Here is a 27,663-nt window from a genome sequence, read left to right as displayed (position 1 = left end):
TTCCAGCACGTGACCCCAGGGTTGCCGGGTGATGGCTGTGTGAATACGGATAAACACACACACACACACACACACACACACACACACGTGTGCGGCCGTATACAAATCCCATCTTCAGAGCCCGCGAGGGGCCACGCCCTGAACTTGACGCACATCCGAGCGTGCGACCTTCTGGAAGCCATGCTCTGTTCCGGAGTGAGGTGGGGGGTAGAGGTATAAAGTGCATCAAAATCAGGAACACAGAGTTGCGGGCTCTCTTACCTAGAGAATGACCACAGCGGGTCATCCTGATGAAGGGCGCACGGGACGGCACGACGTGGGATACGCTACGTGTCCTCAAAACCCAATCCCTCCCAGCACAAGGGACACACCACGTTGGCCTCCGCAGGCCCGCGACCTTACACGTGGTTCACAACACTTCAAGCTCACCCCAAGATACCCTCATGACGGAATTCACGTAGCTTCGAGAGGTCACCAATGAACAAGCCTGGAGCAGTTAAGGCAGAACAATTTTTAATTATTTTTCAAAGGGAATCTGCACATGCACGTTCACGTCGCTAGGCAAATCCGGGATCCACAACACGCACGTGTTTGCCTTTCTCTGCGCGGCCACGCGAACCGTTCAGTAAAGGCACCCCTTGCCAACAGAGCCCCCCCGGTCACAATGAAGGCCACACGCCTGGATTTTCTTTCACAGAAAGAGTAAAATGTCATTCAGCTGTTGCCTTTTCTGCCCCCTAGGACTCTAACAATATGCGATTTAAATAGGAAAGCACTTCAGTCATTGGAGTAAAACACTCTTTAAAAAAATAATACTTCAAAAAGTAAAGCAAAATCTTTTACCAAAATAATTCTTTCACTTTTCCAACTGTTCTCTCCACAAGCCAATTTCACAAACAGGGAATGGAATTCTCTTCCGCCGGCTTAAAGAATGTCACTCAAATTATTATTTATCCCCTTGCCCTTAATTCGAGGGGGAAAAGTGAAGGAAAATGTATTACCCAGAAATTCCAAAGGAAGGTCAGTGTCGTGAGACATACAGAATAAGGCTCTTTGGATGGTCTAACCTCTACATCTTTTTAATATATTAACGACAGTTATAATAGGAGGGATATGGCTAAAATGCTCGTAACAATAACCCAGTCAGAGTGAAGTAATAAATAACCGTGCCTACAAAGAACATAACTTCTTGGAACTATTTTCGTAAAACCACCTCGCTTCTTTTGAGAGCTCCCGACAGAACTCCCCATCGTTACTGTGTGGCACGAGCTCACTTCAAGTCCACATCCACGGCACCGCCCGGCTGGATAGAGGCTGCTGGCAGGGAGTCGAGCGGATGGAAAGCACTGCCCTAGTAACGTCTACTGTCATCCGAACTTAAGGCGCTACAAAGTTACAGACAGCTGGACAAAGCACATTCTAAATAAAACGTCTGCCGCAGGTGCATTAAGGCATAAATATTCCAGCCTCGGGCCACGAAACTGAGGAGGCGGGGACGGGGGGAGGGAAAGACACCCATGACCTAGATTACCTTTCACCAAAGGAACCCCAGAACTCCTCAGCTAACAATCAGACCCGTCGGCAAATACTGCAGGGGGACCCCGTGGGCCAAGCCAGCAGGGTGAGGGCGGAGACCCCGCAGAGCCAGGGACCCTCAGCCCTCCCTGCACGAGCAGGAGGTGTGGCACACAGGCCACCAACGGACACGTGCCCCTCCTCTACCGAAGTCCTGCGCATCTGGCGTTCCTCAGCCGAACTGTCATCGGCAGGGAGCCCCCCTCCGCCCCCCCAGGTAGCCACCTGTGCCACATGGCCCGTCAGCCCATAACGAGCTGCTGCGGGAGCGGGCGGGACCGGACGGGACCGGACAACGTTGCCACTGGCTTTCAGCCATGACCGAGGCATGCCTCCCACGCTTTAAACGCACCTGATCCCCCCCCCCCCCGCAAGCCTGCAAAGCACCCCCTTCACACTTCACTCAGAAACGCCAACCCCGGGGCACCGGGAAGGGGGAGAGACGCCCCTCCGATTTCTCTGCTCTTAAGCAAACGACGGCACGTCAGGCTCCTGGGCTCCTGCTCCACGGCTCCCAAAACCTATCCTTTAATCGGGGGCGCCGGGTCTTCACATGACGTCAGGAGGCTGCTTGGGACGTTTTATGCGGAGGAAGAATGAACATCCTGGTTTTCAAAAGGTGGCGGTGGCTCTCTCCAAAAGGTGAAATTACTGAAAGTATCCGAGCAGGGGAAGTCCGAAGAATGGCTTCTTTTCAGCAACGGGAAGACGTGGTCAACCACTTCGCAGAGTCGCACGTACCTGGAAGGAAATCGGACAGCGTCACTGCCCCCGCCGGACACCCAGCCGAGGGGACACCTGCCTGTACCCTGCGCGGGGCCTGGAAGTTAGGAGACATCCACCAACCCGGGGACACAAGCCACCTGCTTAACACTATGGCAGTTGTTCTAGAACAGCTCCTCACCAATTAACAGGCAATCAGGGAGGATGGCAAGAGGCGTGGAGAAGGCCCCCTGGGCAAGGCGGGTGGAACCGGACTTGGCAGGAAGGACAGAAGAGGGGGGACACGCGGGAATCAGCGTGGAGCTCACGGGCGAGCACAGGGAGAAGAACCTCAGATAAAGCCCGTCTTTGGGGCATCAAACAGAGACCACTGCCACCGTGCAAGGAAGAGAGCCTGGGCCTTGGGTCAAGGGGACACAGACGTGACCTGCAGCTCTGCTGAGTGACCCTGGGCAAATGGCTTCATCCTTCTAAGCCGTAACTTCTTCAACCGAAAGGGAAAGGAAAAGAAAACTGCCCCAGTGCTCGTATGAGAATTAAATAAAATACCAAATGTGACAATAAAATAATGCATATTCAGTGCTCGAGGAATTTCTTCAACATACGTTATTAACATTAGGAAACAATCAGCCCTCGCTAATCATCAGCCTTAGGGAAAAAGCCGTAGCTAGCATGAGGGACAAGAGACGTGGGATCTCCTCCGACCTTATTTGCTGTGCAACCTTAGGCAAGTGTCTCACCCTCTCTGGGCCTCAGGCCCTTCATCTTTACAGAATATGGAGTTGGGGCTAGATCAGTGTTTCTCAACATTCCCTGCAATAGTCTCCCACGCCATTTTGTGTGTATTCTCAAGACGTCGCGTGTTAGTCTCTGTGGCCTATGCTACAAAAAGGACGTTGCTACACTGAATATGCATTTTCAGACCTCCGGGCGCCTCCAACTAGAAACTCCGACAGGCCCAGACCTCTCCGCACCTCCCCAGAGTCCTCCCCGGCAGTCACTGGGTCCCCCTCCGGTTCCAATTTTCTAAAAACCAAAATGGGCTTTCGACACAAACTCCGGGAATTCGCATGTTTTCAGGCGTCAAATAACTTATTCCATAAGGACAAGAGTGTGTGTTTAATAAAGGACCCCCAAAGGGCTTATGAGGAACCTCGTGCTTGCACAGAATCTCCCCTAATGAGCGAGAATGATGCGTTTCCTGGGGAGTGAAACAGATTTTTTTTTTTTTTAAATTTTTTTTTTTTCAACGTTTATTTATTTTGGGGACAGAGAGAGACAGAGCATGAACGGGGGAGGGGCAGAGAGAGAGGGAGACACAGAATCGGAAACAGGCTCCAGGCTCTGAGCCATCAGCCCAGAGCCCGACGCGGGGCTCGAACTCACGGAGCGCGAGATCGTGACCTGGCTGAAGTCGGACGCTTAACCAACTGCGCCACCCAGGCGCCCCCGAAACAGATTTTTAAAACGCCTCCCGGCTTTAAGACCCATTTGAGCTCTGTGGCTGTGGGAGGCGCCTCCCCCCCCCGGAACAGCCCCTCGGTGGCAGGCCTCAGATCCAAACTGTGGAGTGCTCCGGGTGCAGGCTGGGCCCGTCTGCGCTCAGCTGGCACTCTACCCCGGGCCCCGCGGACCGGCAAGGCTCCATCAGAAGGTGGCTTAAGGGTTTCTCAGGGACAGTGTCCCGGGACCCGAGGTGACGGCCCCAAGTTCAGTGCCAGAGACAGGAAGGAGAGGTGCTCCCGTACAGGGAGGGCTGCGGCCCCCGCCCAGCGTGGGATGACGATGGACAGAGTCCCTCCCGCGCAGCCGTCCACCCTGGGCCAAGAGACTCAGCGAATGTGACAACCTCACAGGCCTCCGGGGCGAACCCTCCTCCCACGCCCCCTTGTGACGGACCTGCTACGTGCAGCGTCCCATCAGTTCAAGTTGTTTGTGACTCTGAAAACGAGACTTCTTCTTAGACCTTCTCCAGACCAGGAAACCCTTGCACATGGAGGGCGCTGTGCTGGGGAATATGGGAGACGGGAGAGAGACCCAGGTGGGTGCTGTCCGGGCCAGGCCGAGCGCGGCGGGCAGAGAGACCCTGCACGGCTGGTGGGGAGGAGGCAGTCCGTCCCCACTCTCGTCCCGCCAGTCGCCAGTCGGGAGGCAGCCTCACGTTCCAAGGACGGAGGAGGCCCCTGGCTCCATTGTCCTTTCTCCCCACGTGTCTTGCGAACTGCCTAGAAGCAGGCACGACTGGGGGAGGCAGCTGAGGGGGGCCGGCCCCAGGGCTCCCTCCAGCCTGAAGCTGGCCCCCGTTTGGGCTCCACGAAGCCTGAGCAGGTATAAAAGGATCATCTTGGAAGTAAAAATGTGCTCTGGGGGGAACCTAAATCTCCCCTCTACCTAAAACCACTGGAGGTATCTGGAGAACACCAAACCCCCAGCCCCCCTCCCTCCTCCCCGTGAGGAGGGTCCCACAGGCGCCCGTGGGGTCACTCGGGGCCCGGGCTCTTTTCTAGGTCTCCACAGACCATGCAGCCTCTGGAACAGGCCAAGCAGGAGGGCAACCGTGTGCCCGGGGTCGCCCGGTGGGCAAAGCTCACCACCACGAGGGCCAAGGAAAGGCTTCCCACTCTGAGGAGCTAGGCGGCCAGGGGGAAGCACCCCAGAGTCCAGAGAGACCCGGCAGCCGGCCAGGACGCCTCGTTTCAAACAGGAGCCCAAGTCAGCCCCCTGCCTCAGGCGGACAGGGCTCCGACCAAGGGGACGGGAATTCCTACATTTCTGGTGAGCGTCATCTCAGGTCCGCGTGTGAAAACACCTAGAGTGTCTCGCCTGTAAATACAGCTTCACGGGCTATTTCAGTCTGATTACATTTCCCGTTTGCATGCTAGGCTTTTCGAGCGTAGCTTGGCAAATCTAAACCACCAGTTTTAAAAGTCGTTCCGTTCCACTCGGTGGCAGAACCCGTCCACGAAGTTTAGACTGTGGGGATCCAGAGGGGAATCTGAGTTCATGCAGACGGTCCAAAAGTGAGATTTTGGACAAAATACAAGGAGTTAAAATACATTTTCTTGGCAGGAACTGAAGATTAAAATACAGGAAACAAAGGATAAAAAGGCATACTGTGAACCATAAAGCATCATTCCAAGATTGAGACCGCAACGACAACGTGACGACCCAGGAATCCCACAAAACGCGCGCGATACTCACGAGGAGGTGTTGGTCTTTGCGTGCTCCTGTACAAGTTCTCCTTTGGGGTTGACAGTAAATATTCTGTTCAAAGACACTCCTACTTGCTTATACGAATACACATCCTGTATTTGGTGAAGTATAAATTAGAGGAAAAAAAAAAGAGTTCATTGTAAATCCGAAGACGCAATATTCCGGATCTGATTCCGAATACGCAATATTCCGGATCTGATGCAGTCTTATAAAACTCTCATTAACCACAACTATACTTCCAAGGAGTGTAGAGAAAGAATATCTCTGGATGTGAAATTATTAAATCAGATTTCCCCCCTGGGCCTCGGTTCGCTCATCCATGCAAGAACTGAGCTAATGAGTAAACAGCCTACCTCGTCACCTCGTCCCCTGCAATTCTCACACCCCTCGAGGCTGTTTTATTCTCTGACCCTTTTTCTCAGGCGTAAGTTTCAAAAGAGGAATTCTCTTCCTGGGAAGTTAGTACCCAACTGTATTATCCAGACTGCTAAACTCTCCAGCAAATGTGGGTAGTACACGTAAAATCTTTTACCGTAGGCAACAGTGCTCTTGAAACCTGCGATGCCAAATTCACCGTGGCGTTAAGGCTTGGCTTTGTGGTACCCTCCTGGTAGAAAGGGGCCAAGCCTATTCGATGTTCTTGTCTTACTAATTCAGCAAGTCATTTGGAATCTGAAGTTTCTAGTCCGACATTGCAAGCTTTAGTCCGACATTGCAAGCTTCAGATTGAAATCCACTAGCCGAGCTTCCAAGGAAACAAAAGGCCACGAAATAATGTGCAGTCTCTCCTTACAACTACTGCTGGTGGGAGGGGATGCTGGCGCCACATTGTCACCCAGGCCCACCCTTCCAATGACCGCTGTCAGAAAAGACAGTAAGTTTCAAGAGCTCTCACACAGCCCATCTGTTACTTACGGCTGGTCGGTTTCCAAAAGCGGCGTAAAAGGGTTCCGTGTTTGGAAAAAACAGATTTTTGATGTCTGTCAAACACTGGACTTTAAACTTCTCGGGCTTCTTTTCAATCACTTCTCTGTGAAAACAAATAAATAATCAGTGGATCAGCCTGAGAGGAGGGGCTTCCGGAGCATCAAACTACTTTTACACGCCCAAGATGCCGTGACGCCAAGAACATTCCCGTATCTTCAAAAGTCAACCCTGTGTAAGTCAGGGCGGCGGTCCCCGAAAAGCACGAGAGAGAAGGCGGAGAATCTGTACTTTCCAGTCTTCCCGCAGAGCAAACGCTGAGGACAAGTGATTTTACCAAAGACCTCCACCAGGCACCCGAGTTACAAAGAATTCCAGACACAGAAGAAGGGAGAACGTCTCGACGCTCATTTTAAGAGGCTAGTGTCACCTCAAACACAAGACTTAGAGGAGAAAAATATGAGCGAAGCGCGGGCCAACCTCACTCGTGAGACGGCAGTGCAAACGTCCTAACTAAGCATGGATATGCAAACTGACTGCAACAACTTTTGGCACAGGAGTTTTATTCCAGGATCGCAAGAGTAATTCGATACGCTAAACCAAGTAATACAGTATAACAGGGTAACAGATTCAAGTACCAGAAAATATACCGGGTCAACAGACACAGGCAGGGCATTTGATACAATGTGGTATCTACCCAAGATGAAACATCTTAAACCCGGAATAGCAGGGAATGGTCCACACCCACAGCAAGTGCCCCGGTAAGAGTGGAACAACAGGTGGCCCCTATGGCCATTTCGCCCCGACAATGCGCTGCGGGTCCTCATTGGCGCAGTGATGTAAGGAAAACATAAAAGTTATCAGGATAGGGAAGGAGAGAATAGAAGCTCTCACTATTCACACACAAAAAAATAATAATAATAATTGATTAAAAAAATAATCCACAGGCGAATTACCATTATTGATAAGAGATCGATCCGATGCTGGCTATAAAATTAGTATAGAAAAAAAAATTAATGTACAAAAATCAATTGCATTTTCACGCATCAGAAGAAACAAACTGGTAAACATGTAATTCTGTACACAGAACTCTAAAATCTCAAAGGTCTAGGAATAAACCTACTAGAAAGATGTGCCAGACTTTTATGGATAAAATTATAAATGTTATTGAAACATAATAGGGAAGACCTAAATGAAATACACCATGTAAGTGAACTGGGAGATTCAATATTATAAGGAGATACTAATTCTCCCGAAATTGACCTACAGATTCACTGTCATTTCAGTCAAACTCTCGACAGAATTTTGTCTGTATGCTTTTATGAGACTTGATAGTCCGTAACACACAAGAGCAAAGGCCAGAAACCAAACCACACGTTGATGGACACTTGATTCACGAGCACGACGACAGTTCAGAGCAAGAGGAAATGGGCAATCATTTCAGTAAATGGTGCTGGGACAACTGAACATCCCTTTAAGGAAGACAAAAAAAAGAAGGGAAATGGACTCTCCCGCACTCCACACGCAAAAATCAATTCCTGGTGGATTACACACCGAAACCTGAAAGGCAACACCTTTAGATAAAATACAGGAGGCTACCTTCATGCCCTCGGCCAGGGAAGCCCTTTTTTAACACACAAATAGCACAAATTACAGAGGAGATGATATGTTCAAGTACATGAAACAGAATTTATGTTCATCACAAGCGATAGACCGGGGGACAGCTGTCTGCAGCGCTCATGACAAAGGCTACACATATAGAATCTATAACACACGCTTACGAACCAAAAAGAAAATTGAGAAAGAAACGTGAACAGGCACTTCACAGAAGATGAGGCCCGAACGGACAACACACACACGCAGACAGACATTTCACACCCACCGGACGAGCAAAAATGTAAACAGCTGACGTGCTGGCAAGAAAGTAGAGCAGGGGGGAGCATTTCCACACCACTGCTGGTGCATAAATGGGTTCGACCACTTTGGAAAACAGTTTGGAACAAACTCGTAACGCTGATGTGTGCATATGCTCTGTGGCCAGAAATCCCGCTCCTAAGTGTTCACTCTAAAGCAGCTAGTGAGCGCGCCCCCAGCGGGCACACGCAAGAAGTGCTGCTCTCAATGGTGAAAAACGAAGTGACCCAAGTCTCCATCCGTAGTGGCACGGATGAACCGTGGTAGGTCCTACAACAGGAGTGCAGACAGAAGTAAAATGAATGGGTTACAGGTCTACTCAACAGTCACGGGAACACATTGTTGAGCGAAAACAGCCAGCCCCAGAGAACACACGGTAGGTTTACATAAAGTTCACACGTGTGCACAATTAAACATATCGGTTAGGGTCACAAATGTATGTGATAACACAGCTTAGAAAAGCAAGGGATGTTTAACAAAGATTCAGGGACAGTGGCTAATGTCACTACTAAGATTTCAAAAGGAATGGTCTGGCCCTTTGCTTTCACTGCATGGTGGGTATGCTGGTGTTCACTCTTTGATTATCATTTATACCCCGCATATATCTTAGAAATAGTCTTCTGTATCTACTCAAAATGTAATTTAGGCGTGCCTGGGTGGCTCAGTAGGTTGAGCATCTGACTGCGGCTCAGGTCATGATCTTGCGGTTCGTGAGTTCGAGCTCCACGTCGGGCTCTGTGCTGTCAGCACAGAGCCTGCTTCGGATCCTGTGTCTCCCTCCCTCCCTCTCTACCCCTCCCCTGCTCGTACATGCTCTTTCTCTCTCAAAAATAAACAAGCATTTTTTAAAAATGCAATTTAGATGATGATGATGGTGGTGGTGGTGACATAGCATTAACCTGAGTGTCAAAAACCCCAAAGGCTGGTCCTGGCTCTGTACTGACTTCTGTGGACTCCAGAGCCCTTCTTAACCTTAACACTAAAGAGTTTTATATTCTGGATCTTAGGACCCTTATGGGTAGAAACATGGCTGATGTCTGATTATGAGTCTCAAACTTCAATCCACCTGGAGGACACCATCCAAATTCAGCTTCCTGCTTCAATCTCTCTCTCTCTCTCTCTCTCTCTCTCTCTCTGTCTCATGCATGAACATACCCACAGCCTGTGTGCTTGAGGGTGTGGGTAAGTGGCAGGTGGGGAGGAAGTTGTCTCCACGCGCACATACAGGGTAAGAAATGCACACTAAGAAAACACGCTTGTGGCCCCACGCCACTAGTGCAAGGCTCCTCGTGGGCAGTAAGGTGACCCGGGAAGAAGCGGTGAGGGCTCCTGTCCAGAATGCTCCCTGGCACAGCCTGTCTTCAGTGATCTGCATTTGCAATTAGTCCCTGGTCACTCAACTCACCCTTGAGGCAATTTTCCTACAGGAAACAATTAAGTGTCATTTATCCAAGTCTCCGAGCACCTCAGCAAACCCCGAAGGGAAAACGTGGTCGGTGTTGAAATAGCTGCTAGTTTCCCAGAGACAGAGGCCAGCCTCTGTCTCTGCCAAACTCCAGGAAGGTCACATCTGCCCAGGAACCCCGTCTTGGGACTTGGCCAAGGCTAATCTGTCCAACCTGCCTGTCATCAGTGAGATCCCCCCGCCATGAGATGCGCCGTGCGTTACTAGGAATGTGCCCTGTGTTCACAGAGGGCTTATGAAAATGATCTAAAATGCCCTGACAACAAAAAGAAGGCCAGTTGACTAAAAAGAATCACATGACTCAAAGCCAATTTCTACTTTAAAAGAAGAAGCTCCTGAACCAAAAGATCAGGTGTGTGAAACAGATTCCATCAGCTTCTTTTTTTCAGACACGTTTCCTCAAATCATAGCATTTCAGGGCTGGAAGGCACACTTGAGATCATCGAACAGAACCCTCCCATCTGGCAGGTGAGGAAACAGACCCAGGAAGGGGAAGCACCTCTTGCCACACCACCAATCAGTCTCCAGGCAGCATCAGAGCTTGGGGGGGGGGGGGGGCAGGGAGGGGGGTCCGCTTTGGGGTGGGGTCTCCTTCCTCACTTCAGAACCCTCTCTGCTGTCCCTACAGACCGTGCTCTACCCACAACGTTAATTTTCCTTCCTTCCAATTTAGACCCAGGCGGTACAATCAAAACTGCCCCCAGGGCACCTGGGTGGGTCAGTCAGTTAAGCGTCCAACTGAGGCTCAGGTCACGATCTCGCGGTTTGTGGGTTCGAGCCCTGCGTCGGGCTCTGTGCTGACAGCTCGGAGCCCGGAGCCTGCTTCCCATTCTGTGTCTCCCTCTCTCTCTGCCCCTACCCTGCTCATGCTCTGTCTCTCTCGGTCTCTCAAAAATAAATAAATGTCAAACAAAAATTTTTTTAATAAAAAAAAAAAAAAAAAAGGACTGTACCCAATGAAAGCATCTTGCTAGGGAAGATCATTCTGGCTCACACAGACTTGCCCGTCAATTCTAGAAAATCTGCAGGGCAGCTAATACCCAGAACAGCTCAGGCTGGAAAGTAGTATTAGAAGGAACAGGCTGTTGGCTGTGACCATCATCTCCGTCCTGAGAGGGCACACACATTGTGAGGTTTCCTGGTTTGGTTTAGTAAGTCCTCACAAGGAAAAGGCAATAGATCTTGGACAGTGGTATTTAAATAAGAGGAAAAAATGAGAAGGATTACCTTAAACATATATTTAGTGGTAGGATATCAGAGTAATAATGTCAACATTCTGCCTTGCCTCGCAAATCCTCAGTACTTAATACCTGGTAATGAGTAGCTTGCTACAAAGTGTCGACATAAGTCAGGGACCTCATTTCACTCAAGTCTGGATTTGTACCCACACCTACACTGTCAGGACAGCTCTCAGGATCTGAAATGCACTATGGCATCCATAGGTTTTGCCCAAATTTCTTGCCCAGAAACTACAAGTTTCAATGCAAGATCTTTTACTACAGGAAAAAAAAAAAATTACAAATCACGCAAAGCAAAGCTGTGATAGAAAAGAGATCCACAGATGGGGCGCCTGGGTGGCTCAGTCGGTTAAGTGTCTGACTTTGGCTCAGGTCATGGTCTCACGGTCCGTGAGTTCGAGCCCCGCATTGGGCTCTGTGCCGACAGCTCAGAGCCTGAACCCTGCTTTGGATTCTGTCTCCTTCTCTCTCTGCCCCTCCCCACTTGTGCCGTCTCTCTCTCAAAAATAAATAAGTGTAAAAAAAAAAAATTTTTTTTTTTTAAAGAAAAGGGATCCACAGAGCTAAAGAAAAATACCCTGGGAGGAGCCAATATGGCGCTTTGGGCCCATCTGGATGTTTCTGTCGTTTGCATGGTCAGCAGCAGCAAGCAGCTTATCTGGTCGTCAAACTGAGGCAGAATCATACCAAAGCCTGTCACTGGGTCTTGAAGACAGAATTCTCTGATACTTAGAACCAGCCTTTGACAGGACCAACGTCCTATTACGACCACAGTAGACTGTGCTTTGAGAGCAGTCAGGGAGGCTGTCCTGGGCCTCAAGCTACCAGGAAGCCCAGCGTTCTCCTCTCCAATGCCAGGAGGCCAGACTCAGTTTGGCCCGGCTTCTCTGAACGCAGCTGTGGCAGGGAAGGGGGTGGTAGGGAGAAGGGTAATCAGAGGCTGGCTAGCGACGTTAGAGGGCCATTAAAACAGTGTTGGGGCTCCTAGACGGTTGAGTCAGTTGAGCGTCTGACTCTTGGTTTCGGCTCAGGTCATGATCTCACAGTTTGTGAGACTGAGCCTCACGTCAGGCTTTGCAACTCCCAGCACAGAGCCTGCTTGGGCTTCTCTCTCTCTCCCTCTCTCTCTGCCCCTCCCCTGCTCACTCGCTCTCCCTCCCTCTCAAAATAAATTTAAAAAATTAAAAACAAAACAAAACAAACGGCGTAACCAGAGCTCCCAAAAAGGGTGAGTGTTCTGGGAGACCAAGGCCAGGCGGCGGCTGGTAGAGGGGTCACTTAACCCGGTCCAGGCCCCCGATTAGACAGAATGCAAGTTGATTCTCAGAATCCTTAAGACTCAGACCGGCCACGGTGGAGGGACAGCTGCCCACACAGAGGGAAAAGCATGTGCACACACTGGAGGCTTCAAGTAGAGAACTCTGTTCTGGAGAACGAGTTTCAAAAACTGCAAAGCAGGGCAGGGGCGAGTCAGGAAGAGTCACGTGACCCGAGCTCATGAATGTGGACTTGATCCTGAGAGCCACGATGAGCTGAAGAAGGGTGTGGACGAGGTGACAGAACCAGACCTGCATCTTAGGACGAATCTGCTGGTGCCCACGGTGGCTCAGGAGATGGGCTAGGGCAGACCAGTTAAGAGGCTATGCTTGCAAAAACTTGCAGGGAAGAGGGGCGGGGGCGGAACTGGCCGGCAGATGTGGGGCGGGAGGTGCGTAAGCGAGCGCCATACCTGTGCAAGGCCGAGAAGAGACTGCTTGGGCTCAGCAGCAGGGGCCCCTGAGGCAGCACCGTGCCCCTCTCGTTGACCCAGTGCAAATAGCCCCTCGTCATGTCCGCCATCCCGATGGCACGTGCAGAACAGTAGAGAAACTTATATCCGTTTCTGCAAAAAAGAGACAAAGCATTCGGGTGTCACGGCATCCCGCCACCGAACCGCTCCGCGTTCGCACACCCTGACCTGTGCTTCTCGAAGAAAGGCATTGCTGCAAGCTTCCTCACCAGCAGAAGGCCACCTCCTATACAACACTATTTGGCACTGAGAGGGAAGCCTGAATGCTTTTCGCTGTCCCTCACTGAGCCCACGTCCCTCACTTGGTTTAATCCTCAGGGCAAGTCCATTCGGTAGGGCTTTTCCCTCCGCTTTACGCTGGAGACGCTGAGGCTCTACGCAAACTGGCCGGGCTACCTGCCCCTGCACTGCTCATCCTCCGGGTCCCTGCTCCCTGGAAAGGCCACCCAGCCACCAGCGCACAGGGCCCCTGCAGGTGCACCGCAGCACGGAGCCCGTCCCCCCGCCCCCCACACACGCCATCAAATCCTCCCCTCGGCGGGATGATTCCCGAAAGCACATAAATACGTACCCGCCCCCTCTCATCTCGTCCTAAACACAACCACAGCCTTGGGTTTTCCTTCTCCGCACCGATCCCCGTCGCCCCGCTCCCTCGGCCGTGTGTCTGCACTGACCGCACTTCTCCACCCGCATCACCCCGCTCCAAGCGGACTCAGTCCCCTGCCTTGCTAGCCCCCCCAGGTCCCTGCGACGCCGCATAGGAACAGACTTCGCGGCACACACAGCACGTGTGACAGTCCCTCCCTCTGGAGCGCCTCCGTCCCCTGGCTTCCGGTCCCCACCGCCCCCAGTCTGCTTCCAGCAGCAGCCGGCTCTTCCCAGATAGGCCTGGGCCCCGTCTCCACCCAGGCTCTAGGTGCCCGAGTCCTGGGGTCCTCACCGCCTCACTCCCCCGCGGGATCACACCCACTCCCCGACGGCCCTGAATGCCGCAAACAAACCGGAGCGGCGTGCGCTATTTGTGATGTTGTGATACGATACAGATCTCTGTGGTCCTCATCCCCGGGTCCCAGCACGGAGCTTCCAGACCCTTGGACTTTCTGAGTGACCAGACACCTATTATCCAACACAAGCCCCTTCCTCCACACACCCCTGAGTTTATGCTGATGAGGGGGGCCACGGTTGCCATAGGAACCAGCCATGCAATCAGAGGGCTGGAACTTTCATCCCCACCAACCCCCCCCACCCATTCCCCCCGCCCCACACACACAAATTCCGGGCAAGGCAGAGGGGCTGGAGATGGAATTCAATCACCAACAGTCAATGATCTAATCAATCGTGCCTACACAAAACCCCTCAACAATGGGGTTCAGGTTGGGAGAGGCAGGTTGAGTGCCTCCACGTGCCAGGACACACCCCCACCCCGTGGAGACGAGACCCTTCCAGACATCGTTCTATGTGCCTCTGCACCCGGCTGTTCATTTGTATCCTGTAGGATAAACCCGAGTGTTTGCCTAAGTTCTGTGAGCCTTTATAGCAAATTATTAAACCCGAGAGGCGGTTGTGGGGACCCCTGATCTGTAGCCAAGTTGGGCACAAGCGGGGATAAACTGGGGACCTCCTATTCGTGGCTGGCATCTGCAGTGGGAGGTGTCTTCGGACCGGGCCCCTAACCTGTGGGGTCCACCCTACCTCTGGGTAGCTGGTGTCAGAAGTGGACGGAATTGTTGGACACCCAGTTGGCACCTGTGGGGAATTTCAGAACTGCTTCGTGCGACAGCCCCACACGTTGGGTGCCAACAGTGGTTGGGAATGAAACACAGATCGCAAGCCAATTCTTCCATGACATACAATTTTACTGCTTGAGCAGGACTGCATTTCCCTCGTTTTAACCCTTGAAAGCTTAGTGACCAAAACGAGATGTGCTGTTAAGATAAAATGTATGCCACGTTTCAAAGGCTTACTGTAAAAAAACAGAAGCTATCTCCCGTTAGTAATTTCTATATTGATTTTAAACGGTAACGGTTTCCATAGATGTATTGGACTAAATAAAATACACTAAACATTTCTTAAACACCATCTATACCTGGCTGCCTTCCAGATTTATACTTCCAGTCCAGACGCCTCTCTTAAGCTCCAGGCCAATACGTGCAACCACAAACCGCCCCGTCACTAATGAGACAGACGACGTACCCCCGACGCGGTGCGCCCACAGTCAAGTGTGCGCGGGCGCTCCTGCCGCGTCCTCGCTGAGCAAGTGGCTCTCGCTGGCCCAGGTGAAAGGCCAAACCTCAGGGCCACCTGGGAGTCTACTTCTCATGACCAATGCCCCCCCCCCAGCCCCACTGCCTCAACTCCACCCCAGCAATGACCCCAAACCGCCCCGAGTCCCCTGCTACCGGGACGGGGCCTCTCACCTCGATTCCCGCGGCAGCTTGAATCGGCTCCCACTCCCCCCACACCAAGTCTGGACACAGAAAGAAACCTCAAAACACACTCACGTCGTGCTCAACACCCCGAAGAGGCTCGACATCTCTCTCAGACGCAATCCAAACTCTACAAGGCCAGTGAGGCCTGGTCCCCATCGCTCTCTCCAACCCCATATACTCCCTCACTCCGGCTCACCAGAAAGGTGCCCCTGCCAGTCTTCCGAGGCACCATGCTCATTCCTGCACTGGGCACCTGCACATGCTGTTCCTTCTGCCTGGAACACTGTTCCCCACACCCCAGGCTTACCCACTCCCTCACCTCACCTAGGTCTCTGCTCAGACATCACCTCCTCAGAGGGCCCTTCCCTTGTCCCCCTTTTTAATAAAACACACACTCCCGGGGCGCCTGGGTGGCTCAGTCGGTTGAGCGTCCGACCTCGGCTCGGGTCATGATCTCACGGTCCGTGGGTTCGAGCCCCGCGTCGGGCTCTGGGCTGACAGCTCGGAGCCTGGAGCCTGCTTCGGATTCTGTGTCTCCCCTTCTCTCTGCCCCTCCCCTGCTCATGCTCTGTCTCTGTTTCTCAATAATAAATAAATGTTAAAGTAAAATAAAAAAAGTAAAACACACGCTCCCCTATCCCCACTTCAGCGACAAAACCTTTGCTCTGCTTTAGTCTCCCTAATGGCACCCATCACTAATGTTACAGTATAGTTCCTGGTTTGAAGGTGGTCTCTTGTGAATCCATAAGCCCCCTGAGGGTGGGGACTTGGTCTCAAGCCTTGCTGTAACCCCAGGGCCAAAAACAGTGCCTGGCAAGTTACAGACACTTAGTAAATATTTGCGGAATGAGAGAATACAAGCTGCCCACTTCTCCCTGACTTAGTCCTCCAGCATGAACATTTGATGCTGGTTAAGGGGCTCATCTCTAGACTTGCTTATGAATAAATCTGGCCTTTTGTAGCAACGTGGACGGAACTGGAGAATGTTATGCTAAGTGAAATAAGTCCTACAGAGAAAGGCAGATCCCATGTTTTCACTCTTATGTGGATCCTGAGAAACTTAACAGAAGACCATGGTGGTGGGGGGGAGAAGGAAAAAAAAAAAAGGTTAGGGAGGAAGGCAAACCATAAGAGACTCTTATGGGGTGGGAGGGAGGCGGGGGTGGGTGATGGGCACTGAGGAGGGCACCTGTTGGGACGTGCACTGGCTGTTGTATGGAAACCAATCTGACAAGACATTTCATATTTAAATAAATAAATAAATCCGTCCTTTAAAACCAAGAAACAGGAAACTTTTAAGAGGGAGAGAATCCAGAAATACCAGCTTGTCTGGAATCCAGGGATGCGTCTTAAAATCAAGCAACCTTTTTACTCAAACATCTTTGTATCTTAGCTCTCTGATTAATGCAGTCTTTAAAAAAAAAAATACCCACTCTTTCTGTATATAGCTCTTCACATCGGAGTCCTAAAAGCGGCCACCTGCAGGGGTTTGAGATGCTAATTTTATTCAAAACCTGATTTCCTAATACATTTCAGGGTTTGATCAGGCCACTCACTGCCTCCTTCTCACCAGGCAAGTATTCTGCTTCAAAGGCCATGACTAAACTTGGCTGGAAAATCAGCGCCAAGACTCCTGGAGGAGCTGGGGGGGGGGGGGGTAATGCTTGTTGATGGCAGAGGCTTCGCCCCCACGAAAGCCGCCTGAAATACCAAGCGCTCCCATCAAATGCTCAGGTGACGCCGAGAGTCACCAAAGCTTACTCTCAAGGGAGCCCCTGGGGGGTAAGGCTGCTCGCTCCTCACTCAGAAGGGCAGGACGAGCTGCTCCCACCAACACCTCGCCTGAGCTCCGGGTGCACACGGGGCGGCACAGCCCTGCCCCTCGGGAATGGGCAGGTGGGGAGACCTACCCTTGACTGCAAAAAAGGTGGACTTGTGGGCTCCCCGGGAGGGAAGGGCGAAGCCTGCCCGAGGAGAGCGTGCACACAGATGTACAACACACACGTGGGTCACACTTACCCCTCTGAGATCTCGGCAACTACAACAGTACTCGGGGACATACCAGAGCCAAAAAGAAAGAGGATTCCACGTCCCGGCGTCCCACGGACGGTTTCTCCATATGTCTCAGCCTCTTGTATCTCTCTGAAAACACTTGGCCCAGGCAGCTATTAAAATAGCTTGGAAAGATCACCCCTGGGGCGATTTGCCAAGAGAAGCGTCTAGGCGGACGTTTCTCCACCACTGACATCTTGGCCTGGATAAATCATTGCAGGGGGGCCGGGCAGAAGCCCCGACAAGGCCGCCCTGTTGGACGTCTAGCAGCATCCCTGGCCTCCACCTGCTAGGGGTCCTCGACACACCCCAGGCATGGCGACCAGAAAGGGGCTCCGGGCATTGTCATGGGTCCCTGGGGGCCAAAATCGCCCTCAGTGGAGAGCGCTCTTGCAGAAAAAAAAGGGGCCCTGTAGCCCCGTCTGCAGGCCCAGAGGGAGGATAACCGCTCGCTCCCTTAAGGATGGAAGGCTGTAGGCCAAGCTCAGACTTGTCCTCAGCCCGGCCTCCGAGGTCCCCTGCCCAGAGCCTCCCTTCCGCGCCCACCGTGCTCACTCCGGCCTGGCTCTCAGCCCCACCTCCTCTCGCCCTGCCTCCCCCTGTGACGAGTGCCCTTCTCTCAAACCCTGAAACCCTGCCCACCCAAGAAGCCTCGGCTCCGGGCCTCCTTCTCGCTGAAACCGTCTTGGATTTCTCGCCCCTCCGATCAGATTTAATCTCTCCCTCACTTCGTCTGAGAAATCTGCATCTCACCGCGCGTCCCCTTCCCTGCATCCTTACAGGGTCCCCATCACCCGCTGCTACAGGATCCCGAGCTCCCTTACGGAGAGGCACCGGCACAGCCCCTGGTGTGCAGCAGATTCACAGAGTCCGCTAAATCCGGGGGGTCCTCACGGAGGCCGGGCGTGGAAAAGAACGCCCAGCTGCACGACACACACACTTGTGACAGCAACCCCACGACGTGCAGGCACGACATTTCTGGGCTGGCGGTGACCTCAGGGACCACCCGGCGGAACTTTCCCCTTTTAGAGATGAGGAAACCAACGCTGGGAGTGGGGGACGAGGTCTAAGCGGCCAGAGTGAGCGAAGGGCCGTCCCCCTTCAGATTCCGGCCGTCCCCCCGACTCCCCATCAGACTGTCCATTCTTACTGTCAGACGTTAACGAACGCAATCCCCTAAGATCTGGAGTGGGAGAAAAAAACATCGGTGAAAAGGAGAAAAGAAAGACCCTAACGCGTCTGCTAATGATGCCTTCCGCTTTCAGAATCCTGGCTTCACACAGCAGTCTCCACGCCACAGACGAACCCATCCACCCACGAAAACACGGGAGCATTCATGCTCGCTAAATCACACACACGTTGATTTCTGCTTCCGTCACTATAAAAATACCCATCAAGGAAGGCGGAAAATCAGAGCGGTTATTGCCCACGTTTAGCCCCTAAAAGACCCACGGGCTCAGTGAGCTGGATATTTTAGGGAAGAGTCTTTTTACTTCCCTCGTGCATGCTGACCGATACTTGAACGGGAGGGGAGAGTCTCACGTCTTCCGTTTCTATCGGCTGGCGTTCTTCTTAATCAATAACCAAGTCGGCTCTTTTACACCCTCTCGCTGAACAAGGTAACACTCAGCTCCACAGACAATTTCTCACAGCTGACTGTATTCGAAAAAGTAATTACATTTGGCAAAAATAAAATGAAATAAAATAAAATTGCCCTCATTTTCTGTTGTCGTCAGGCAAGCGGCTATCGGCGAGACTGGTTCTCCCGTTAGATAGATACTGCAGTGCAGGAATTTTAAGCGCAGCCTGCATTCCAAAAAAGCAGAGTGAGGACAGAGTGATCCGTCCCCAAATCCTAAAGTAAATAGCATCACCTTCCTGGAACCCTAGAGCATGCCAAAGAGCTCTCTCACTAGGCCTGTGGGTAATCACAGGAGGACATCAAAAGAACAGCACGGACTCATGAGAAGAGGGAGTCACCGCCAGTCTCACCAGTCCTCAGTCCCCACACTTGTCCCGCTGCGGCTGCCCAGGACCCCAGAGGAGGAAGCATGCGGGGCGTGGCCAGCATGTGGGTTCACTCTAACCAGCAGTCAGCTAAGGGAATGTCGCACCGAGCCCGGCCTGCGCCAGGACGCCAACAAGCCAACATGGGCCCCTGGGTGCCAGTAAAGAGCTCAGTAAGGAGGTAAGAGCCACCCGGGGTCGCCGACTCTGGCCTGGAAAGGCATCGTGAGGACTACGGCGTCTGAGCTGGGCACAACAAGCTGAAAAGTGGGGAGACAAAAATCAGAGGTACGAGCATGCCGGGCAGAAGCCGTCATTTGAGCGTAGGTGGGGAAACGGGAAAACGAAGCATGGAGTGTGGGACGTGGCCTGGATTAGAGCAGGGAGGTCTGGGGAGAAACTTGGAAAAGAAGGGCCTCGCAGAAGGCAGGGAAAGCCACGCCAAGGAGCCCCCGGGAGGTGCTCCGTGCAGAACCCCGAAGGCCACGGCCGAGCTGTGTGTGCAGACTGTTCCGGAAACCTAACTGTGTGCGAGCCGCTGAGGACACACCTCAAACTCAGTGAATGAACAAACGTCAAGCCCCTTCCTCTCGGCCCAAATGAAAATACAGGAAGCACTCTGTACTCATTTTGGACCACCACCCACAGCCCTCACTCGCCTCACGCTAGGCAACCAACGCAAAAGACGCTCAGGCGTTCTCTGGTAAGCTACCCTACTGGACTTTCCACAGAGATCTCTCTTTTCTGGGGGACAAACAAAAGTGCAACTGTGCCCTTTTATGTTGCGATGTCCAGTGAGGAACAGGAGTAGATTTATGTTCCAAAGCCCAAAATGATTCAGGCCGTGAGCTTCTCGGTAGCCTGACGCGGGAGAGTTTCTTGCAACTAAAAATAGATGTAATTTTCGGGGTCATGCGAGTCGAGGCAGGTCCCCAGTGGATTAATCCTTCCGAGCGAGAGGTCAGCCGTGGTGAGGCCGTGGGGAAAGGGGCCAACACACAGGCTGTCTGCCAGACTGCGGGCTGGGCCTACCTCCGCGGAGGGCGATCTGGCCCCACTGATCAGATCTGCTCATGTGCTCGCCCTCCTACCAGAAATTCCACTTCTGGGACTTCACTGTACGCCAGCCCCGCCCCCCGTGTGTGCTGTCCTTATTTATTTATAGGCTCATCACACACAACGAATACTGCGTTTGAGTGCTTTGTGCATCACCGTGGGACATGGCGAGAAAACTGGAAACTACCTCCCCAGTTCGTCAACAGAGGGCTAGTTACAGACAGAACGGTTGACCCATATTACACGATTCGTGCAGCAGTGGAGAATGAGGCAGATCTCACAGGTAATGAAGCAGAAAGATGTATTACTAAACGACGCACGCACGGGTGCGTCTCAGGGGCCTGGGGACAGCGCCCGTGGATTTTAAGGACAGCGGGACAGAACAAAACCAGTCACGGTGGCTCCATTTCTGGGGAGTGGATCAGCTTGGTGCGGAGCAGAGAGGAAGAAGACACAAGCTCTGTACTCTCCAATTTCTCTAACTTTTCTTACTTCTCTGAATTTTTTAAAGACCCACGTATTACTTTTGTGATTTTTTGCGGGGGGTGACATCTGGAGAAGTAAGCTCAAACCGATGAGCCGGGCATCTGAGAAATCCGAGTTCTCCAACCCACCAGGGGCTGAGGGCCGCGTCCCAGCCACCCCGCCCTCACTGCGGCATCAGGCTCAGGAGGCCAGAGACCGTGTCTGCCTCATGACATCCCCCGCGCCTGTCCCTGGGCTAAGCACACAACAGGCACTCAGTAAAGGCTGGACGAACGAATGAATGAGGGGCAGGAAAGTCTACTCCATTCATCTGTGCTCAGAGCACCGGCATGGCTTTGAGTGCCCATCCCCCACCCCATCGTCACCTACAACGGGCCACAGGTGAGCGGCTCAGCCTGGGAATCACGGCCTGGTTCTCCGGCCTGACATCCCCTAACTCTGTGATTCCTCACCTTCCTCCGCCATGGCAAGGTGGGGCTGTCCTGGGTTGGCCTAAGGCACCTTCCAGCTCTGAGAGGCTGAAGAACAGGGGCGCCTGGGTGGCTCAGCGGGTTAAGCGTCCGACTTCGGCTCAGGTCACGATCTCACGGTCCGTGAGTTCGAGCCCCGCGTCGGGCTCTGTGCTGACAGCTCGGAGCCCGGAGCCTGCTTGGGATTCTACGTCTCCCTCTCTCTCTGCCTCTTCCCTGTTTGCGCTCAGTCTCTCTCTGTCTCTGTCTCTCCCTCAAAAATAAATAAATGTTAAGAAAAATCTTTTTTAAGAGGCTGGAGAACAGAAAGCCTTGGAGGGAGAGGTTTCACTGATGCGGGAGACTCTAGTCCACAGAAAGATGGAGAAAGCGACGAGCCGTGTGGGGAGGGAGAGACCCTGACGGGCCCTGACCCTGGAGACAGACCAGAGCAGACCGGGGCGGCTGTACCTCCTGTTAGCAGCCGGGGGCCTGTGGATAAACCACTTCAACCCTCCGAGTTTCTCTCTCGGTGAATTAATGCTATCAATTCTTACAGTAACTCTGAAAGGCTAGTAAGTGAAGTGACGCGTGCCGGACACAGGACGGCAGGTCGTCCCCCCCCCCAACGCTATCACCCTCCTTCCGCCAACGATTTTTGAGCCTCCTATCACTTCCCTTCTCATCTCTGGGTACCGAACTCACACTTGGGAGCCGGCGGGATTGGGACTCACTTGTGTACTCAGAGTCCTCCACCCGCCCCCCCGCCCGGACCCTGCCGCCTGAGCCGCCCGCACCCCTCTTCACAGTCACCCTCACAGTCATGGCCCGTGCCATGATGTGATGGGGGCGAGGGCCCGGTACTTACTGGCTCACTTTATGGTACAGCTTAGCAATGCCCTGGTGGGTCCAATCCTTCCCGAGGGTGGGCAGAATGTGGCCAAGAGTATCTGACCTAAACAGAGAAACGAGAAAAAGCAAATAAAAAGGGCATGCCGAAAGGGGGTGGGGGGAAAGCCCATTCCAGCTCACTGTACCAGAAATACCTCACAAGGGGCGCCAACAGGACCCGTGACTTACTTTCCGGATAGAAAAGCCCAAAACGAAAGAAATCATATGAGGACGCTCACGGAGGGATACGTTAACACACGAAAGGGCACTTTCCAACTATCACGCCTCAAGTCCGTGACTCGCTAAGTCAAAGCAAAAAGGCCGTTCGGAAAGTCGCACTTGGGAAGCATCCGCAAGAACATCAAAACCAGGGAGGCGGGAGCCCCAATGGAGACAAGCACCGAGCCGGGACTGCGGCTGTTTATGGCGAGGGGCGAAGACCCCAGGACCACGCCGGGAACCGAACCGTACGGGCCCCACACGGTGCCACAGACCACGAGCAGAAATGCCGGCTGCAGGCCCCAGGGCCCCGACACAGCCGGACCCACCTGGTGATGGTCCCGTCGATGTCCGAAATGATGACTTTGTCGTCCCAGTCCCACAGGTAGATGGTGCCCTCGCAGCGGCACGTGCCTTGGTACTGTGTGGTCACGCTAAAGACCACGTCGTTGGGGCCGTTCTTCAACTTCAAGCTTTTCTGAAAAACATGAGCCGCGGGGCCGCTTGAGGGGAAAGCCCAGACTGAGGGCTATTTGGCCCCTCTTCCAGGAGGGGCGACGTCGGGATGGCTTTTCGAGCTCTGTGCCCTAGGCCACCGTACAACTCCTCCTTTCGCTGTCCCGCTCTCCGTGGGGACAGTTCCTCCCGGGGTCCGGCCATCCCGAGCCCCAGGCCCACCTGAAAGGCAGCTCACCCACTCTCTGCAGGGGGCGGGAGGTGACGGGCAGGAAGCCTTGCCCTCATCGTTCCAATTTCAGAATAGGACCCACTCGCTTCTCCGCGACTAAATATGAAAGGGGACACGAAGCCAAGTGGGGAAACGTTTCCCGGAATAACCGCAGATCCCAGGACTTCACAGCAGGCTCAGAAAGCACGGTTACCTTTTGGCGGTTTTGATCTCAGTGCTGGGACCCTCAGGGTCCCCCCGGCATCGCTGGCCCGAGCCCGGTGCCACACCACTGCACAAGAGACTGCCAGGCAAGCTGGTGGCATTGAGCGGGAGTCTGGGCCTGCTATTTCCCATGAAGCACCACGCCCGGCCCCCCGCTAACTCTCGGGACAGAAGCGAAAGAGTGGGGACACTGGCTCGCTGGCTGTTCATGGGAAACAAGGGGCAGGGAAGGAAGGGTCCGGTGAAACCCGAAGATGACACTGTGACCGTGACGGCCCCCTGCCACCCGAAGCTCTCGAGAACACCCCCCGGCCCTCGCAACTGCTTGATCTCCCCCAGGTTAGGAGACGCACAGCTGTCGCAAAGTGGAAAGAGCCTGGGAGAGTCGAGTCTATCAGTCACTGAAACCTGAGGATAAGTTGGCTTTGTCAGGCTTCCCTCCTCCGACGCTTGGCAACAGGAGCCGGAGGGGCACCCAGACGCCGAAGTCAGCCGCTGAGTCTGGGAGGCCACGCCTCGGCCGGGGCGCACGAACACGAGGGAAGGACACACTCACCAGCTGCTCCGAAGTGAGCCGGAGGGTCTTCTTGTAGCTGACGCTGGACAACAGGGGGAGGTGGCCCGCACTTGGGGGCTTGGAAGCTGCGTGTTCGTCATCACTGGAGGATGACTCATGCTTTATCCTGGAACACACAGTGACGTAACCACCACTTAGGACATGCATCTGGGCAGCCGTGAAAAATGCATTAGGCCAGAATCAATGGCTGAGTCGATCGGGTCTCTCCCCAGGGCCGTCTCTCGGGGGGTCATTTGCCATATGCCATGACATTTCTCCGTGAAGGCCCGCTAACTCCCATTCATACACCTCCTGCATTATTCATCCGGGGCTGCCTCTCCTCGTTCGCGTCCCTACTCACTCGCTATCATCACTCCACTTTCCACCAAGACGCTCCTCTTCCCGATAAACAGGGTTAAGCTCCCTCCTTGCTGAGGGAAACATTCTCTTCTGTTCCCTGAGGCTGCTGGCCAAGCATGAGAACTCTGAATTTCCACACACCCTGACGGATCAGTTCCGTGTTCACACCTCTCCAAACACACGTTTCTTTTTTTTTTCAGTGTTTATTTTTGAGAGAGAGAGAGAGAGTATGAGCGGGGGAGAGGCAGAGAGAGAGGGAGACACAGAGTCCGAAGCAGGATCCAGGCTCTGAGCGATCACCACAGAGCCCAATGTGGGGCTTGAACTCACGGACCGTGAGATCATGAGCTGAGCCGAAGTCAGACGCTCAACCGACTGAGCCACCCAGGCGCCCCACCAAACACACATTCCCAAATAACCCAGCAGGTGCCCGTGAAGACAGGGAAGACATCAGTCCTTCTCCAGAACGCCCCGAGCCGGCTGTCCTACACACCTCGTCTGCCTGCGCAGAACCCACAGGCCAATGCTCCTGACTCTTCCAGACTTCTCCATCTGGTGAAGGGCTGGGAGGTGCGGGTGGGAAGCAGGCTCATTTTCTTTAAACAGCTCATATAAAGCCTATCTGTAATTACTTGTTCCCTGGATTAAAATCCCGCTATGGCATAATCCCCAACCCAGCGGCTTCCCGCTGCTTCCTGCATCCGGGGACCATTATCTCCAAAAACGTCCTAACACCGTACGAAGTTAACAAATGTTGGTTAAGGCTAAGCGGAAAAGGCTGAGTGGCCCCAAGCAGGCAGGCCCCATCCTCATGCCTGCCTCCGGAGCTTCCTGCTCGGGACATCCCTTTATGCAAGACTGATACGCTTGGGAACAAGACTCATACACTTGGGAATTCCATCTTCTCTTTTTATCTCCAAGGGCTCGGACCTCGCTAATGCCCCCTTGTCCTCTGGCCTCCCACTCTCCCCGCCTCCCCTCCCACTCCTGTGTGGCCTGTTGCTTTTCCCACCCCGTGCATCCCAGAGCAGTGCCTACAATCCACGGCTGCCCCAAACTAGGGAGACCTGAGGGAGGTCACCGGACACAGCTGTTCTGTTACTTCTTCTGTTACTTCCGCTACCTCTTCGTGGGGAGGAGCCTCCTTCCGCAGCTAGAATGAGCTGCGCTTCCGTGAGCAGCTGCGCTCCTGACGCCCTGGCCCCACGAGAGGGAGCCTGAGGGCTTCGGGGCTGGTGGGCTGGAGCTCATCCAACCAGTGCTTGCGAGCACTGCCGCTTCGGCAAACAGCCTGGCCCCCGCACTCCCGGGGCTTTCTGTCTCAACAATCACAACACAGCGTGGTAAGTGCTATGATCGGAAAGCAGACTTGGCCATCTCCAGGACACCGGGACCGTGGGGAATAAGCCACGGGAACGGGCCACTGGGTCCACAAAGGACGACAGAGCGTGGGGGCGCCTGGGTGGCTCAGTCGGTTGGGCGTCCAACTTTGGCTCAGGTCATGATCTCACAGTCCGTGGGTTCGAGCCCCGCGTCAGGCTCTGCACGGACAGCTCAGAGCCCAGAGCCTGGTTTGAATTCTGTGTCTCCCTCTCTCTCTGCTCCTCCCCTGCTTGCTCTCTCTCTCTCTCTCTCTCTCTCAAAAGTAAATAAACCTTTAAAAAAATTTTAGAAGGACAGAGCATGGAGGCTAGACTCCAGGCTAGTCCGCGGCAGGGCTGGGCTACATGCAGATGAATCTAACCAAGTGACATCTGTGGCCGGTTTCTAGGTAAAGTGCAGATGGCACTGGGGTTAGAACCTGAGAAGTCCGTGTTGGAAGTCCATGGGAATCAGGCCGTTTGCACAAATCGCTTCGTTTTCTTTCAGTCCTGATGTCCTCATCACCACATATAGAGGAACAAACAGCATCCCCCCCCCCCACCACCACCAAAACACTCAGGATGCAGGCAGATGACAGACAGACAGAAACGGCCCAGGAGACACGAGCCCCGATGAGGCCTCGCAACTGGAGAATCCCCTCTCTGGGCCCCTGGCTCGTCTGTAAAGTGACATGTTCTGACAACAGCCCTTTCCGGTCCCGGCCCCTGTGGGTCCCGTGAACAACGCTGGTTCTTCTGAACCACCGGCCCGCAGATTTCCAGGTGGGTCGGGCACAGTCCCGGAGCACCCAGCTGGCAACCCAGAAAGAGACGAGCTGCAGGCCCCTCGCTGAATCGGAGACTGTCTACGCTCCAACCCAGCAGCCTGGAGAGAAATGAGATCCAGATGCGAAGCAAAGCTCGCATGACACCAGGCTGATGTGCGCCTCTGCCCGTGGGGTGTGGAAACACGAACGAGGCGGAATCACCGTTCGTTTCCATGTGCTGCTTTGCGACCAAACAGCAAAAAACCCACTAAATCTGTGCGGCTGGCCGTGCTGGAGGGAAAACAGACACAGACTCTGGAACGCAGCTATACAGTTGGCTGCCGGTAGAGCGGCCGGGGGCGAGGACGCCACCCCGTGCAACGGGGGTCCCGCCAGAGTCCGCTGGGGCTCACAAGGGCCCGGGAGCAGGGCCGCTTCCCAGCGCCGGCCAGAAGCGACGCCACAAAAGGGCTCAGCCCGCTGGAGAGTCTGTGTTCGCGGAGCAGCTGTGAACAACACCCGGGTTAGCGCCCGTCGCCACGTACATTCTGCAAGCGGAAGTTCCACGACTCGCATGGTGACAAGCAGCTTGCTCAATGAGGCGGCTTCGGGGCCTGTTCTGTCAATCAAGTCTGTCGATTACGGCAAGGCGCCAACGCCTTCTCTGAGTCAACGGCACGAATCGAGCGGGGAGGCCGAAGGCCTAAGAACGCCGGCCAAAATTAAGACGTTTCCCTTTCTCGAACGAACTTTCAAACTCCCGATCCCTTCTCGCAAGAGTCAGCACTTCGTTTTTCAGGGTTAATAAACGAGCGTAGCGTGATGAACTCAGAGCGCTGCGGGCTCTTAAATGGGTTCTGTTTGGCCGCGAACAGCATTTTCGGCAACGTCCAAAGAGGACGGTGTCAGACGGTAAGAAAACCTGCAACGATTCTGAGAAACCGCGCCAGCTGAGGCTCCGGCTTAGCGGGCAGGAGCCACCCTAGGGTCACGCTGCTCATCGCCCTTGGTCCCCCTCGGCCCCCTGAGCCCCCACCGGCCCCCTGCGCCCCCCTCGGGCCCCCATGGCCCCCTGTGCCCCCCAGCTCCCTCCCCGGTCCTCCACGCGGCCCCTGGGAAGCGGAGAGGAACAGTATCAGAGCTGCTGCATGCCACACTGCCCGCGGTCGTCACGCTCTGCGCCTTGGACCCTCTAGCCGGGCCCACCCCAGAGCCACCCCCCGACTGTCCTGCTACAGCTGCACCCCCCGCCCCCAGCCGTGCGGCCCTGTGGGGTTTGCGTTCTGGACCTCCTTCC

General features: G+C 53.8%; 1 protein-coding gene across 10 annotated transcripts in view; it reads right to left on the bottom strand.

The window, feature by feature from the left end:
• Nucleotides 1–496: 496 nt before the first annotated feature.
• Nucleotides 497–27,663, bottom strand: part of LPIN1 (lipin 1) — a 129,395-nt gene continuing 102,228 nt past the window's right edge. For all 10 annotated transcript variants that reach the window (XM_086700044.1, XM_086700050.1, XM_086700047.1 and 7 more), the window contains 7 exons: nt 23,879–24,005; nt 22,760–22,908; nt 22,189–22,275; nt 12,782–12,934; nt 6,427–6,541; nt 5,500–5,603; nt 497–2,316 (listed from right to left, as the gene is read on the bottom strand). In XM_086700044.1, the coding sequence (XP_086556170.1) occupies nt 2,157–2,316; nt 5,500–5,603; nt 6,427–6,541; nt 12,782–12,934; nt 22,189–22,275; nt 22,760–22,908; nt 23,879–24,005 (895 nt within the window). In that variant the 3' untranslated portion in view covers nt 497–2,156. The remainder of the gene's footprint in view (nt 2,317–5,499; nt 5,604–6,426; nt 6,542–12,781; nt 12,935–22,188; nt 22,276–22,759; nt 22,909–23,878; nt 24,006–27,663) is intronic.

This window comes from Puma concolor, chromosome A3 (assembly GCF_028749965.1).
Source record: "Puma concolor isolate L17-30 chromosome A3, mPumCon1.1.hap2, whole genome shotgun sequence".
Taxonomy (NCBI): Eukaryota; Metazoa; Chordata; class Mammalia; order Carnivora; family Felidae; genus Puma; species Puma concolor.
This window is presented reverse-complemented; position numbering and strand designations above follow the sequence as displayed.